At 39.9% G+C, this 17,372-nt stretch overlaps 1 protein-coding gene across 1 annotated transcript; it reads right to left on the reverse strand.

Annotated features, from left to right (window-relative positions):
- Positions 1-281: 281 nt before the first annotated feature.
- vwc2l (von Willebrand factor C domain containing 2 like) lies at positions 282-16,756 on the reverse strand. Its single transcript, XM_086092070.1, has 4 exons — positions 16,199-16,756; positions 15,435-15,944; positions 7,779-7,908; positions 282-4,282 (listed from the first exon to the last, which is right to left on the reverse strand). The coding sequence occupies exons 2-4, from the start codon at positions 15,819-15,821 to the stop codon at positions 4,134-4,136; spliced, it is 666 nt and encodes a 221-aa protein (XP_085948196.1). The 5' UTR covers positions 15,822-15,944; positions 16,199-16,756; the 3' UTR covers positions 282-4,133.
- Positions 16,757-17,372: the final 616 nt, after the last annotated feature.

Raw genomic sequence — 17,372 nt, forward strand, 5'->3', positions numbered from 1 at the left:
CCCCCCCCCCCCCAAAAATTTTTTATAATAAAATAAACAGTCAAAAAATGCATGTTTCCTTTTATTGTGTTTAGCCTAATCAGACTCTTGGTATGCCACATCTGAGAAGTGTCTTATCTCGGCAAAGGAGATGTGCTCACTGACAGATTTATTCTGTTTTGCTATGATGAGCTGGTCTATACATTATGGTTCTCAGTTTCGGTTAAACCCCATGAAACTCCTCATAAAACTATTAAGTAGCATGAAGATATTAATAATAATAATAAAATACCATAAATCCCTTTTGCAGAATAACACTTTATTTCAAGTCTGTTTAATTAACAAAATAGTTTTGTGTTATGGTGAATGGTACATTTTCCACATCCTAAATACAGATACCATATATTTAAAGATATTTACATAAAAAACGTGGAGCGCCAAGGGTTGTTTTGTAGCTTGTATGTTTCCAGTGTAAACATGGGTGAACCTGTGCGAGCATATGTTCACTTACAATCAAGCATGCTCTTATCTTATTTTACTTTTGAGATTTCCAAATGTCTTAATTTATACTGTCTGCAAAATAACCCTTAATGCTCCCCAAAATATAATATAACTGATTGTATATTAACAGTGTTTGTCTTCCTGTTCCAGGCACATTTTATAGACAGATTTCTTGATGAAAGCAATACAAAATAAATAAAACAATCTTTAGTTATTTGCTTTGCAACTTGGCATGGGTATAATTACTGATGAGTTTAGAACAAATACTGGTGCTGGACTTTCCTTGCTAGCTTGTATCAACACAATGATTGTTTTCCTCTTTGTCAATAATACAAACATCTACTCTTGTTTCTATTTGACGATCTCAATCTATGATCCCATCATAACCGCTAATGAAATAATCTTCAGAATATTATTCACTTTGACTGAATCAAAATAAATCAAAGCTGAGGTTTGAATCTCAATGTCACGTGGATGAAGTTGTCTGGTCGATGTAAAAACTCAATCTACTGTTTTAGACTTTGACCAACCATTAATTATTTATTTGCTCATAGAAAGAGTATATTTTTACACATAAGTTCACAGTTGTTTGTAGGCCTTGGGTTGTGAAGTGGTTGACATGGCTGATTTCCGTAAATCTTCCATCGGATCAATGCGGGTTGGGATGGCCTTGTAATGAACTGCTGACTGGCCCAGAGTCTAAACCGTCTTTTGCTCCAGCCCAACTCGTACAGGCTTCAGCCAGCGTTAGAAAATGAATGCCTATTAATGTTGAGGCCTTTTGTGCTGTTGCATGAAGTCAAAGAGCAACCTTCATTTATCCTTTTTAAAGCTAAAAGGCATCAGTGGCGAGAGCAATGTCTGTGAGCCTTTTCTTTTCATCTGGCACTCACAGATCTGTCTTTTTCTTGCCGCCCGGTAGAGTAATTCCAAATTGTATCAGCGCATACGCGTGGACTGAATTCTAATAAGGCTGCGATATGTATAATGAAGATAAATAACAGTTTATTAGTCCTAGGATGTCTGGAGCACTATGGTTGTGATGGATAAACCGAAGGTGTCTACATACCTCAAGCCAGATAGATGGGTCTGTCTTTTCACATGGAAAGACACTAAATCACCACCTCTTAATAATGGATTTGACCATAGCTCAGTTTTTGTGCCCACGATTGAACCCAACCAATTTTTTTTTTCCTGCATCAGCCAACTGCTATGAACAACCACTCATAAGTCATTGGTCTTTATCTGATAATCATTTCTATTTAATTATAGGGTGCCAGGCGCTGCCATTAGGCAGCCCATCCATCAGCACCCAAGAAAGGCCCTAAAAGGTTAACAGGAAGAGATTATCGGGACATAGTGAGGGGAAAAACTCGGGTGACATATAAAACATCTGTACTGGACAGCAACGCGGATTTAGAAGTAAGTAGTTGTCATGTCAAAAACGGGTTCTGGTTCTTACCTAAACTCCTTGAATTTCATACAGTACAGTGCAATAGCAGTCATTTCCAAACAAATAGAATGACTGATAGTAGGGAAGCATGGAACTGCCAATGTGGTATAAACAGTTTTGACTGGGCTATGTCATTGGGGCGTATTGAAAAGTCAATCGAACGTATCTGTGAAGTCGTTCAGACCTATCGATAAAGTTGTTTGGACTATCGGTAATTTATAGGCTAACTGCTAAAAGCAGTACTCCAATAATGTAATGAGATTAAAACAATTTTTTTTAGCATTTAGCCTAGATTTTAAAATGCTTTAAAATTGCGTCCCAACAACTTTTGGAAAACATTGGAACATTGGACTTAGCCCGGTCAAAACGGATTATTCCACTTTGGCAGTCCCACCCGTCCGTGCAATAGTTAACCTTAGCACGCAAAAAAATAATTTGACCCAAGGAGAAAGAACCAATTAAATGTTGATATGTATCTGGAGAAAGATCTATCTCTTCGTCCTCCGTGAATTCGGAAGTAAAACATTTACTAATAAACAAAACAGATGGACAAACTAATAAGACGCGACATGGAGTGTTTGACTTTTCGTAACAGATTTTCTTGGTGGAGGTTTGAGCTGTTCTGATTGGCATTTTCTCTATGTAGCATTGCTAAAATAACTTTCATGGTGTATTTTGGCAGCACTCATACAACACTGCAGACTTTTCATTAACTCCAATCTACAGCACACCACTTTTGTGCTATTTAAGCAGAATATGGATACAATATTTAGCCATTTGGAAAAACAGGCATACATTTTTCCTAGTGCAGTTTGACTACACGAAGGAACTGAGCGCTAGTGCTTACTCAAAATGACAATATGCATGTTAATGCTGCTTAAAAGCATTTGCAGATTCCCTCTTTTGTCTGCTACCTCTGCATGCAGACTGCAGCAGTGCCAAGCACCCAGCTGGAGGATTTAAAACACTGAAAGCAGCTTGATTAAGGAAAATGGAAGCAGACTGCACGCTAATTACTTTGTTTGCAAGTGAAAACATTTGGTTTGTGGTCATATTTGGAGGATAAAAACCTCTTACTAAAAACACATCATCAGACAGTCTGTTGGAAATGATGGCCTTTTTCAATGTATTTTGGCTAATTTTTGAACTTGCTCAAATTATTATGAACATACTAAATGAATATGAGGGCCAGTCTGAAAACAAACATTACAACAGTGCAAATATGTGACAAAACTAGCATTGGAGTGTTAGGAGAATAACATCAAAAAGTCCTAAGGTACCTATTGAGAATGAAGTTGTAGTTTTTATGAGTGAATATCAAAATTCCATAATGAATTTAAGACCAGAAGGATCTGACCTATATTCTTGGGGTTTTACTTATACATATTTTTCACAATATATTATTCACCAAAGTATTTGACTGATGATCATCCAAACCCGCAAAAAAAAAAGAAGAAGAAAAAAGCCAATTTCAGTCTATGTAGATTTTTTTCCCTCAGGAAGAGACACAAACACAATCACAGGCACAAATTTCTCATACAGATGGTGTTGATGTGTCTAAACATTGACTCTTTCATTGTTTGTGAAACTTAACATCAACAGTTGTCATCTTAACATATGTATAGATTTATCATTGTAAGTTTTGCAACTTTATTCTCCCCAAAAAAATACAGTTTTGATACTCTTTCGTGTTTTGACACAGCACCAATCAATACAATCTACTTATTTAACATCATCAGTGTTGGAGGTGAATTAATACCATAATTGTAAAAGACACATTTAAATGTGATGTGCTTCGAGAGTGAATATGTGACACTCGGTGCTTTCACGTTCATTCTCATGAAACAAAAAAGTTATTTTTCCAGCTGTTAGGTTGTGTCAGACAGGAACAACAAAAACAATCACTATGATTAGTTCACATTGCCCACGGTGAGGAATATCTGAAGTGTTGACAGCAGCAAGTTAAATTCTGCAAATATGAGAGAAAAGTTTTGAGAAAAGACTGGAGATCAGTTCCACCATCATCGTCGTCAACTCTGCAATCACAAGACGCTTGTGAGTGTCTGCCTCTGCAATACACTGTACTGTATTCCTCATCAGCTTGTTTCAGGCGTCCTGCCGTGTCAATCATAAAAAATGGTGCAGTAGGTAGGCAGGGCCGCCGCGCCTGAGCCGATCTACCGTCCCCACCGGAGTCTCTCTATGACGACTGACCGTTGAGGCACTCGCGCCGCAAGCACTGCGCCGGTTTCCACCAATCTCCGCTGTGGCAGCGGCAGATGGTGCAGTCGTCCACTTTGACTTCGATTCCAGCTGGGATGATGGTCGATCCGGCGAAGCAATTTGGACCTGCCGCATGGGAAGGCAGAGGGGAAACAGGAAAAAGGGGGGAATTAGAGCGACAAGAAGCGGATGCGGCTTCTCCTGTTGGAGGGGTGGCGAGGAGATATGTTGGGAGAGTCAGAGCAGACTATTTTCACAGCCGTGCACAGACGGGCTTGTTTTTTTTTCAACACTTAAGCTCTTTTGTTAGTCTCCCCCTTCTCCCTGGACATGGAACGCTTTGCATTCTAATGCGCCGCAAGCATGGTCGAGTGCCAGGCGCTGGCTTGCCACTGCACAGTGGCTCAAGTACAGAAGAAACAGAAGGAAGAGGGTGAAGACTGCAGTTAAGCAGGACGGTTTTCATCACATCGGATGTGTCAATGAAAAGGCCATATGTTTCACTTTCAACAGTATAACTGTTCATCTAATTAGCAGATACGCGTTTCTGGCTTTCTTGAGGAAATTGGAATCAGCAGTTGCCATGAATCCTTCCCAGTTTTAATTATTTCAGTCAATCATTCAGCCGTTAAAAAAAGCATGACGGTGACTTTGAATTAGTCTTTAAACTAGTCCATAAAATGTTCCACCTTTGGCTTCCCCTGAGTGGACACAGAGAGAAGTGATGTCCCATAATTCTTCTACGCACGCTACACTTCCATTTCAAGTATTGATAAATGTCCTAAAGGGGCAGTCAACCCTCCATTTTTTTGGGGGGACAATAATATGTTCTATGCAGCCCTGCTGGTCTAAATATGGTATTCTGGTTAACATTGCATTAGTTGAATGTGACTTAAGCAGCAAAATCCAGCCGTTTTTATCCATCTGGTGTAGAGTGAAGATGACAACGTAGTTGCTCGGGGCTCAGGCAGCGACCAATCACAGCTCATTTATTTTCTGAAGCTAAGCTGTGATTGGTTGTTACTTGAGACCTGAGCAACTGAGATGTCATCTTCAGTCGACAGCAAGTGGCAAAATGGCCGCCCCCTGAGATAGATAAAAACGGCTGGATTTTGCTTCATAACTTATTCCACAAATGTAATATTAATCAGAATGTCATGTTTAGACTAGTGAGGTCACATATAACATATTATTGTCAAAAAATGTTTAAGGTTGACTTCCACTATAAAGTTCAAGATGGCCGATATACCAAGTGAAGTAGTGGGGTTCTTTTTCAGGCGGCAAGCCTTATTACACAAGATACATCCATTAAAGGGGAAACAATGTATGCTATACAAAAAAAACAACTTTCATTTGAGACTGAAATTGTGCATAAAACACATTCATTGCATTTTCTGTCATTTTCCCAAACCCTCAGGGAGAAAATTACAGGTGTATGTTTTGTTCTCCCAGCCCCTTGCCATTTGTCCTAAATGTTTGTAGAAGCAATACGGCCCTTATTAAAGTCCTCCCTCCATGCTCACATGGGTCGGCCACTCTCATTGAGATTTATTTTCCTGCCCGAGCTCGACCTGGAGCCCTCGAGGGAGTGTAGAAATGACAAGCCTACCCTTAAATGCCATGGGTTGTCACTGTGTCCTTTCAGGATGGATTATCTCCCTCTAAGAAGCGTCTCAAGGCCTGCCATAGCCTTTTATTAAGCTACAGTATGTAGTCAACGTTAAGACAAAAGGGAGGAAGCGGGTGGCAGAAAGAAAAACGTATTTGAAAGTAAATGTGAGTAGGTGTTGAGAAGGTCATTTATCATAAGGCTTCCATTTATTTCCTCAGTATATGTGTCGTCGTCAGGCCAATACTGGCACCAAGAAAGAGGAAAGCTCTGGAATCTCTGTACGGTTATTATGACCATCGCTAAAATATCACTGATTCATTGATTATCGTTAATATTTCAGAAGAACATGATGGAAACAAACGAAAGGGAGTTTGTAAACGTCGACGTTGGCTGGACCTGAGAGATGAACTAGCTTAGCGCTAGCCTAGGTATGACGAGGCTACAGGCTAGCTATGACGAGGCTACAGGCTAGTACAACATAACAGGGATGAATTTAAAATAAGACCAAATAGAAAACAACATCCTTGGTTCTGCCATTGGCCCGCTAGGGAACAAGATTCTGGAATTGAACGTAAATTATTTTAAACTGAGAACAAAAACCTTACTGTGGGTTGATACACTGTGTAGGCTACACTTCGATATGTCTGGCGATTCGGGACTTGCCCGTTAACGTGAACGAGAATAGCGAATGCACATTTTGGGTGAGAGTCCAGGCACTAATATATAAATATACTTATATATTTTCCTCTAAATGATAGACATTTTGTTCTTTTTCTCTCCCTATCTGCAAAGGTTTCATGAACAGCTTTTAGGGTTGATAACACATGACATTTGCAAAGACCTTATAATCTATGGGAAATAGAGTTGAGCCTGCATACTTTAGAACCCGAGAAGCAATTTGCCTTCAAAGTCTTAAAGTCAAATCTAGTTTGTTTTGATAACACGTTACAACAGGATCCACACCACTGAGCATATATTATGGAACGAATTGGAAGCAAACCATAATTTCTCCAATAACTCAGAACCAAAGACTGAATAATGAGTTGCTGGCAAAAAGACAGATTGTATAGTAATCAATCATTAGCTAATTAGCTCATTTGACATCACTTTCTTTGGCCCCTGAAGGGAAGTGAGAGACGATACCACACAAATGCAGATGAGCGCTACAGTTCTACAAAGCAAGAGGGGGGGTGGGGGGTTGAGGAGAGAAAAGGTACAAACTTCAACATGAATTTTAATGAGCGACATTGCCAGGCCTAGAGGGCATTCACCACTTGACAATGAAAGTAATCTGGCTCGAAGTTTTAAATGACGTTTGAGGAATGCAATGGTGAGCACAAAATACTTTGGTAATTGCGCGGGAGTGATTATCTCTGATTCAGGTCAAAGAGAGAAGCAGTCAAGTAGCACTGTTTCAGCCCCAGGGTTATTTCCGTCTTTTTTTCGAGGTAATGACAGAATGTGTGACCATACTGTGGACAAGGGTCATTTCATCAGGCTTAATATCATTGAGCTAACTGCAGTGGTGGGATTTGACTAGATGTCCTTGATTTATTAATCCAATTCCTATTCAGGTCCATAAAACCATTTATGCCAACAATTAATTATTTTTTACTCTTTGAGTGACTAATGACATCTGGCCTGCCCCCACCTTGTCAATAACTGCTGACCCAATTGCATTCCTTTTGTGCTACTTTTGGGGTTTGGCTGTGTACAATGTGCCACTGGGAGATAAAAGGCTTTCCAAAGAGCCATTACTCCCTCCAACCATGCCTTTAATCAATGAGATAATGTATACGCCGCTTAGTGTGTCGTTTTGAATTAAAACTAACTACCACACATTAGTGTCCAGTGGGCCTGTGGCAATAACTCAAATTCATAATAGGCCGACGTCAGTTGCAACCTCTTCCTCTGGATTTGTGGTCATCCGATTTTGCAGACTAAACTTGCCATCATTTAATTTTGACTTTTGTAAGAGTGTGTGTGTGAGTGGATAAGTTTGGCGTTTACCATTTTTACAGATGGGGCAGCATTGCTCCGGCTCGTACACGGGGTTGACGCACTCCGGGACAGCGCAGTCAGATACCACACAGTGCACCTCGTTATTTGGTTCGCAGCGACACCATTCACAAGGTGACGGCTGTGGGCAAAGGGGAAGGAGAAAAACAATGTGGGTTAGGTGAGTCACTGAGCTGGGGAATGTTTGTGTTAATACGTGCTCCTTTTTTCAGTCTTTCAAAAAATGTTTTCTAAATTGGATGGTTTATGCTCGAAAGCTTACTGTCAAATTGCTTAAAGGTCCTAAATGTTTCCCACTGTGTAATCCTGAATGAACAGTGACGTCTATTTTCACACTCTTTCTGCAATTGCAGCACTCAACATTTGAGTCCATCTCCGTCATTATTCAATGCACATCTACTCTATATTGTCAGTAAATATCGGAAAAGTATTCCTGAAGGTGACTTTCTGGAGTTATACTAGTTGAAACAAAAGAGAAAAACCTATTCAACCCTCTGAGCTCTTATGATGATGTTTGTGTGGCTTTCATTGTTTTCAAGCTTCTCTAATCACGTTGATAACTTGCTGTAATTGAATTGTAATCTATAGGTCTATTTATAGCAGCTGCTGTACATACTGTGTATGAATTACATTTTTACAGTTCAAATTTAACATCCATTTTCTATTACCCTAAAACAGCATGACATTGAGAACCGTTTCAGAGAGAAAACCTAATGCATTAGTTTAGCACTACTTTTGTCAACCACTATTATGCTTAGTTAAATCCTCAAAAGTCAGTTAAAAATTTATTGCGCAAAAAAGTGAAACATTATGTCCAGACGTGCATAACTTGGCTCAGAGCAGCTGGTATAGACCATCAAATAGAGTGCGAAATAAAAAGTGGATGGATAATAATTTTGTTCTTTCCTTGGAAGAGGACCCATTGGGCTCCAGACTTGAAATGAACAGCCAGACTGTAACAAGTCCAGGAGCCTGTATTATGTATTATTTATTGAATATAAACAAAAACAAATTCATTCCTATACATAAATTTGTGACCCCCTCAACAGTGTCAAACGGTAAGCAAATCAATTCATCAGGATGATGTCTCATACCAATTTATAATCACTCATCTTAAAGAGAAAATTAAGGTTTATTGTTGATTTAAATGTACATGTAGCGCTTCTCCCAGGCTTATTGTGTACAACTGTATGCCATACACAGTGGTATTTTCCCAGTAGAGGCAAAAAATAACGTGAAAACGCCGCGGGGAAATCAGCGCATTCAAGTTAGGCAAACTTAGTGAGTGGCAACGCAAGATGGCCGCCGGTGGCTTCCCTTCTCTCAACGGCAAGTAAGCGGCATTGACAGTCCAGTCGTATATAAGTCCGCGGTTGTACCCCAAAGTCCACATCAGCAAAGACTTTTCAAGAAACACCAGTTAGCACTGCCTTAGCCTAGCACCCCATTTAGCTTAGCACATGCCCAAGGGGCACATTAGCGTATCTCAAGTCTCCGGAGATGAAGTTTCAAATTTATGTTGGATAATCCGTATGGAGTTGCTTTTCCGTTCCACACGATTATTTCTGCAATCTGGAAGCCATTTGAGCGCTCGAAGGCTTGTGCTGGAATACCAACTGTCTACAACCTCCTCAACAGATCTAAAACCAGATGAGAGCAGTATCGACAAAAATTCACAGTTTTGTGAATTTAATGTTATTACTCCGCACCCGTCTCCTTTTACAGAGCCCTAGCTCAGCAGCAGATTATCAATTATGTGTCAGTTTGAAGTTGCTAAACAGGGAAGAAAGTGCAGCGCAAACAGAAATGCATTGCTGGAGCAGGACAATTATTTAAATGAGGCTTAAGGATCCAGCTTACACCAATTTGAATTCTTATTTGATCGACTGCCAAACACGGAGCGGGGAAATTATGCTATGAATAACAATGGTGACAACAATATACACTTTACTTTGCATCTATATTTGGCACAGCTACTGTAACAGATCACATTTCCTATTATGATACTACAACAGGATAAGAAACATGGCCACTGGCTGCACTTGTGAATGTGCTCAAATACTTTTAGTTGGGGAGAAAAGTCTCTCATTCACATGTTAACAAATTAAAGCACGATAGGACATAATGAATTAGTGAGTAACCGTCGCTGGGTTACCTGTTAATAAGGGTATCTGGAATGGGTTCAGCCGCAAATGTGCAATTTGCTGGAAACCCTCCTGATATGTGTACTTTAGTTACAAGTCACTTCAAGCAGTTATAAAAAAAAAAAAAAAAGTAATACAGAGCCTAATTGTGTGCACTTCACAAACTCCCTTGATTAGAACCCTTGCTGACACCAGTAAATAAGACGGTGAAATCAATGGGAGTGATCATTTTTATCACTTTCACAAGATGTATGATCTCGGTGATGTCAGCGGCGAGTTGCTGTGGTGCTAATAAGTGACGTGTGTAATGTGCAGCAGGTCAGTGTTTGTGTGTGACTTATTGATACATTTGCTCTGAACAGCTTTGAAATTTCAGTACACGGGGTTCCTATTGAAAATGAACTTCTTCTGTTATTTGTATTCATAAATAGGATTTCAGTAAGAGGCAATTGCCCTTTTTGTAACGAGGTTGCCCGAAAATGAAAGCCCTCGCATTAATAGGCCTTACGATTATTTCAGTTCATTTTAGAATGTCTAACGAAATGTTTCCATTCTTTTGAGTCGGCGAAGTTACAAAGATCTCAACAAAAACAATCCCATCAATAATGTGTCCATTTTAAAGTCTATCAAGTAGAGATCCTCAGATTGTTACGGTTTTAAGTATGAAGACATTTTTCTCTGTGTTCCTCCTGCAACTGCAGACACAAGTTACTCATCTGTGCATAAGCAGGTCACAAATGTAACCGCTTCAGATGTTTACCTACAGTGAGATAAAAAGCCTATTTTACTCTATCAATAAGCTTTTTCCCATTCTGGGTAAACCCTAAAAGCTTTAAATTACATGTTGGATGTCACACATCTAGTAGGCCTGATCACTTTTCTTTTGACATTTAAACACACGGTCATTAAAAACCATTAATAGTCACTAAATGGATTTTGATAAAAATTCAGGCCTTGATGGCTTTACAAATCATGTAGTCCACAAGTTGCTTCATGTTCCATATACAAATTGCTCTGAAAAAAGGAAAAATTCACTCTAAAAACACTTGGGTCAAACTTAACTCAACTATGGGTCAAAAATGGACCGATCCTCTACTTTGGTCGATTTGAGTCAAGAAATGGGTCTTTCAGCGTAAAACAACTCATAAATATTGGTCAGATCCTTTACTTGGGTCAAAAATTGGGCCATTTTGTATAAAACAACCCAGAAAGTTGGGTCAAATTGACCCATAAAGTGGATCAATCCATTTTTGATCCATAATTGGGTTCTTTTTGACCCAACTGTTTTTAGAGTGCACTGTTCCTTTCACCAATGTCCAACATGAAACACCAATGCCACCTAGTGTCAGAAAAATTACCTCAACACAAATCTATGTTTCACACTCCTTTTGACTGTTTGGGATATCTTTTTTAAACTTGAATGAATTACTTAATATAAAATTTACTCTATCGATAACCACTTTTGTATTTGGGAACTGTATTTGCCAACTAATATGTTAATTAACAAGAGTATGAAAAACTTGGAATAAAATATTTCATTGTTCATTCAGAACAAATATAACGTGCAAATAATTTGCGATTAGTCTTGAGTTAACTATTGAAATGATGCTGTTGATTACGATTAAAGATTGTGATTGACTGACAGACCTAATATATAAACAGTATATGCATATGTGTGTGTGTGCGTGTATATATTCAGTACAATGTGGGCATTAAATTTGTTTTAAGTTGCATTAAAAAGCATGAATAAAAAGCATTAAATTAGATTTGCTGATACCAGAGGAAACCCTGAAACAGTTCAGTGGTTTCATTAGACCAGGCTGTCATTACAGATATTCAGCACTCACTCACTTCATAGTTAAATAAAGTTATGCAATGTTGGCATTATTCTATATTGTCATACACACTATGAAACATAAAAACACAACGCCAGGGTCTGTCTTGCTTTCAATCCACCAAAATTGCTGACATTGCTACTTTTAGTGGAGGCCGAAAGAGAATTATCCGTCTGAAGTTTTGAGTTCAACTTTTGTTTGATTTGTTTTGTGTGCACCTCCATTGTCAAGAATTTCCCGTCTTGCCTTCTTGCCTTTCTGTTTGCTGCCTCGTTATTAGTCACACCTGTTGGCCAGGCAATCGCTCTCTTCATCATCATCTTCTCCTGAGTCTCCTGCCTTTCCTCGTTTGTTCATCGGCGCATAATCACGAGGAGTGGATTTATTTGAGTTTCCTGGTTTCGTTCCATCCTTGTCAAGTTCTTGCTACAATTAGTTGTGTGTTTTTTGTTCCCTTTTTTTTTTTTGGGTACTTTTTCCCCTGTGGTTCTAGTCTAGACTTCAACATTGCACATAAGGTGACAGTTTGAGCCTAACTCAGATTATTTTAGACATTTTAAACAAGCCCTGTCTGTGTTTCACTAGCTTTTTTTTTTTTTTTTTACAGGTCAACATTGTCATTTTTCAGTGCTATTTATGTACTTGAAAATATGTACTGTACTTCTTTCTGTCTCCTCATCCATCCATATTTGGTGTGTAGCGTAAGTAACTTCACTAACACAATAATTCAATTTCCCCCGCCCCTCTCGTGCTATATGAGGGCAATCTCTTAAAACCGCTTTTAGGTTCAAACGTTGTTGCAGCAATTTAAAATTGGACAAACATGGTTGTTACACAAACATGTTCTTTTTAATCCAACTCTGTACTCTACTTTTCCCCTGCAGGGCTCATTTTGAACATTTTCTTTGTTGTTCACCTACAACAAGTCAATTCCCAGTAGATTTGAGAGTGATGTTTGTCCTTGAGCTGGAACTCTCTTACATGTCTGACACTTATTTCTCTCTGTCGTGCAACTTTCCAAAATGTAGACCTTCTTGTAGCACGTACTGACATAAAACTTTAATGCTTATAGTGCTACCAGAAAGTTAGCCACTTTGACCCATCCCTAAGTGACAGCGCAGATTGCCTACACATTTTTTGAAATTCCCTGATGCCACACTCCACATTAATAATGTTGCTGCTATGCGATTTGTGTTTATAAATTATTGGGCAAAACACAATGATCCAATCTTAAATCATGTGTAATGTTTTCTCTAGCCTGAAGGGTTTTTTAAATTGCCTGCTTTGCCAAACTAACAACTTGCAAATTACATAGCAAATAGTCTCAATGGACTGGAAGCGTGAGCAAAATTGTTATCCTCGTTTAGAGCGGTGGTTCTCAACCTTTTTTCAGTGACGTACCCCCCTGTGATTTTGTTTTTCCTTCCCCGTAAGCATTTCTGACTGGAAAAAAAGAAAGACTTAAAACCGAGTGCTGCACCATCATTGTCTGATTTATTCAACTTTGGAACTCTATTGGTATTCATGTGGTCTCTTTAACAAATTTGGAAATGAAACGATAGAACTTTAAAAAAAAGAAATATATAATTAATTATAAATAAAGAGGGGGGGGGCTTGCGTAGACGAACGATTATTTTTAATGAACTGATTCTAAAAATTCTGTTCACTTAAAATAACTTATGCCCATCACTATGACAAATTGGGTCGAACCATTCTGGTATGGGGGAGATGATGGGTTTTTAGGATACTGAAATTGAATAGCCCTACGAAATATAACATTAATTTTATGAACGTATATTTTTCGGAAATATTTACATATACTTTTAAGTAGATTTTAAAATCTCACGTACCCCTATTTGAGAACCAGTGGTTTAGAGCATTCAATAGTGAATAAAAGCATCAGTATTGTAAACCCCAATACCATTTTTCTTGAGAGAGAGAGAGACATACTGTAAATATATAATCAAACAGCATGTAACTGTGCCTCCTGCATATTTCGCTGTCGGTAAAGTCTTATGTTCTTTGTTGGCTTCATTTTTTGCCGCTGTAAGCATAGAGCTGATATGGCCTTCCAAAAAAACGCCAAGTTTTGTCTCATCAATCCTAAATGGCATTCTGGTTTAATTGTCAATTGGCATTTTGACAAATTCCAGTCTCATCAGTTTCAAGTTAGTTCATTGACCATTGTGGGTTTTTCCTTCTTTAATGGAAGCGTACCAATAACTTTGAACACATGTAGTGTATGTCAGGCATTACAATTCTGTTTTACTGTTATAGCAGTTCCCTGCAGAAATGGACAACCTCTAACAGTTAAAGTCAGACAACTGTCTCCAAAGTCCCTTCTTTTAAATTACAGTTATGAGTTTCTCATGCAGATTTTTTAAATGCAGTATCACAAGTAATATCTTGTGCTCAGACAGTGAAGTCATGATCTTTAACAGCCCCCCGGGGGGGGGGGGGGGGGTTCATTCTATTGCCAGCTAAGTATCAGTGTCCATAAATCCAAATATTACTCCCATCTGTCTTCTGACGTTGGTTTTGTCTGATGCTGCAGGGACAATGACATCACTCCAACAGTCAGCCATATTTATAACCCTGGCTGGAACTTTTCTATGCCAGTATAAAATCAAATCCCCGAACCTCACGTTGAAAATAAATATATGTACAGTGCCTTGACTAATGAATGTGCCAATTTACGAGTTAAGCCCTTTTCACACTGCACTCGCTTAGTGTGAAAGAGTCGGGAGACAACGCGTAATAACCGGTTGCCAGCGTGCCCATATTTGGAAGTGCTGACACAGCAACCTACCAGGAAGTAAAAATAGATTTTTTTTCCATCTAGTTTGACGACGGCGTGCTTGTGCCTTGATAAATGCAGTGTGAAAAGGGCTTTGCTCACATGGTAATTTTTTTTGCTGTGCATTGCAAGCCAAGCTTCGGGTACGCCACCGTTTGGCTGAAGTGGCCAAAAAAAATAAAAATACGCTGATTCAGTTTGAGCCATTTATTGAACGTTACAAATAGCAAGCAGCAGGGAGATGAAACGAAACTAGATTCACTGCTTGGTAAATGTCAAAAGGAATGGCGTCCCTCACTAGGCCACGCCCCTTCAAAGAAACATGTCAACACAAACACTACATTGTGTCATGCTTTCTAAAAACAGTTAATTTCTTTGTTTGTTCTTTTTATGCCGGCCTTTGATTGATGCTTTAATTTTCACTTATGATCCTTGCTTGTTTAGTGTCATATTCAGTTTTGCTTCATTAATGTCTTATTTTCTTGTGGGTCATATCTTTCTTTTTATGGTTTTGTGTCCACCTTTATGTCAGCCCCTGCCCCTTATGTCTACCAATCAGATCCCTCAGCCACTTGTGTCGTGTCCAGGTGTTTCTCATTGTCTCATTAGTTTGCTTGTTGTATTTCGTTCCTGTTTCAGTCCTCGTCGGATCATTCCTTTGCTTTTGTCCACGACTCCATGTTAATGTAAGTTTGTTTCTTTCTTTGGATTGTTTTTTTTGGGGGTGGGGGGTTGATTTAGTTTCTTGTTTCCATTTCGGAATTAAGTACTTTTTGAGCAGTATCCTGCCTCACAATTCTCACTTGTCTTGTTCTCCTAAAGCTTTGAGAGTGCGAAATCCTATTTATAGGAAACATAAGCCACATCTTACCTTAAACTCTTCCAGAATTTTGTGCGTTTTCCCTCGGTACTCGCAAAAGTTTTTGACCTCCTTGCACTCTGGGCAGCAGCCGTTATGCTCCACTTTAGTGCACTTGGGGTGAAGTTTGGGGCACTCGGGCTGGTCGCACACGGGCCCGTCCTCCGTGCACACGCACGGGCAATTGGAGTGGCCCGGGTAGAAGCGCTCCCCGATCTTGTAGACGAAGCCGCTGTCGTCCACGCATCCTTTCCCCCGGTAGTCATCGAAGACGAGGCTTTCGCCGGCCGCCCGCTCCGCCTCGTCGCCGGCGTAATCCTCGGGGTCAGCGACCGTGACGGCGGGGCCGAGGAGGGCCAACAGGAGGAGGACGAAGGCGGCCGAGGGGACGGGAGCCATCCTTCACCGCGGCGTAAAGATCCACATTTACCGGGATGACATCCTTAAATTAAACCACCGGTGTCCACTCCGAATCCGCCCGACCTTGTGGTGGTATCACGAGCATCATTGCCACGTCAAGAGCTGTGGGGGAACAAAAATGTGGCATCAGCTTCCATGCATGTATTTAAATGCGGTTCCACTGACTGAAGGTTATTCTACTCGTCCCATCCCTATACGCTCAACAGGCACGTGCCATTTAATTGAACCAATATATTGCGCTAAATACTTTCATATTTTTACATTTCTCCTTAGTTTCAAGTGATTTTTAATTCTTAGTTTTTGCACATAAAAAAAAAAAAATATGCGTCGTTAATAGCATCCAATACTTAACTCACCGTGTTTTGAATTATTGGCTCCTTTCTTCACTTTGTCCAAATCCAAGCCTGCAGTTATCGCTTTGCCTTTTTAGGAAACTTCACCAGCTTCCAAGAAAAACTAGAAGTATCCTCCTTTTGTTCGCTATGGTGTGTTTTTACAACAAACAAATAAACAAACATTTAGCCTCTGTGATTCCTTGTTGACATGACGTCCACGTTAAAGTAGCTCTGCGTCAAATTTCCCCTCAGCCCACTCGCCTCAAAGCAAATCACGTCCAAACGGTCAACGAGAGCAGTTTTTTTTTAAATTCCCTGAACATTAATTCAGTATTCCCCGGTGGTGCAAATGAATATTAAAGCGCACTCTTGTTGCGCATGCACGCGTGCATTTACATCCATCAGCCGGAAGAGTCTCCAAAAAATCCCCACAGAGGGTCGGCGTAAAAGCGCACAATGAAATGAAGGCAGAGTGAAGGTTATATTTTTGATCAGAGTAGAGACAGAGGAGGACACGCTCCGACTTTCAGCACCATGGACAGCCGCTGACTGCTGCTGCGTTCTGGTTGCAGGAGAAGAGGAGTGCAGAGCGCCCCCACCCGTCTGCGTCATCCTCTGCACACACGACATCATCCAATGCACCGCCACCCGAGGAGAACTCCTCCTGGTCATGCAAGGGTTAAAATCAAGCCGAGGAAATGAGAGCTACACGGTCAGTAATCACAGATACGTATTCCTGTAGGAGCAGCTGGTGAATTCACAAGGTTACAGCTCCATCTGGCAAAATGTGCGTGATGGCTCTCTGCTTCCCCCCCCCCCCCCCCCCCAGCCTTACACGCATGCAGCCGTGCACCCGTTTTGTTTACAGGCGTGCACGTGTGTGCAGATTGTCTTTTATTATTATTATTATTATTGCTTACGTGTGTGACCTAGCAAGAGAAAACCATGCAGTGCCATTTGCCTTGTTTATAAATGTCCGTGTAGTAGTTTCAACTAGGGATGTTGGATACCACTTTTTTTCAGACTGGTACCAAAAGAGTGCTCACATTTTGAGCAGTCGCCGATACCAAGTACCAATACCACTTTTGATACATAAAATGTTCCCCGAAAACAATTACATAATTACAAAGAAAGTCCTGCCTATCCCAATATAGGATTTTCCTTAAAATTGCATGAATCTATTGGCAATTTTCTA

The sequence above is a fragment of the Leptonotus elevatus genome, chromosome 12, assembly GCF_054856555.1.
Source record: "Leptonotus elevatus isolate MCC_2025b chromosome 12, RoL_Lele_1.0, whole genome shotgun sequence".
Classification (NCBI taxonomy): domain Eukaryota; kingdom Metazoa; phylum Chordata; class Actinopteri; order Syngnathiformes; family Syngnathidae; genus Leptonotus; species Leptonotus elevatus.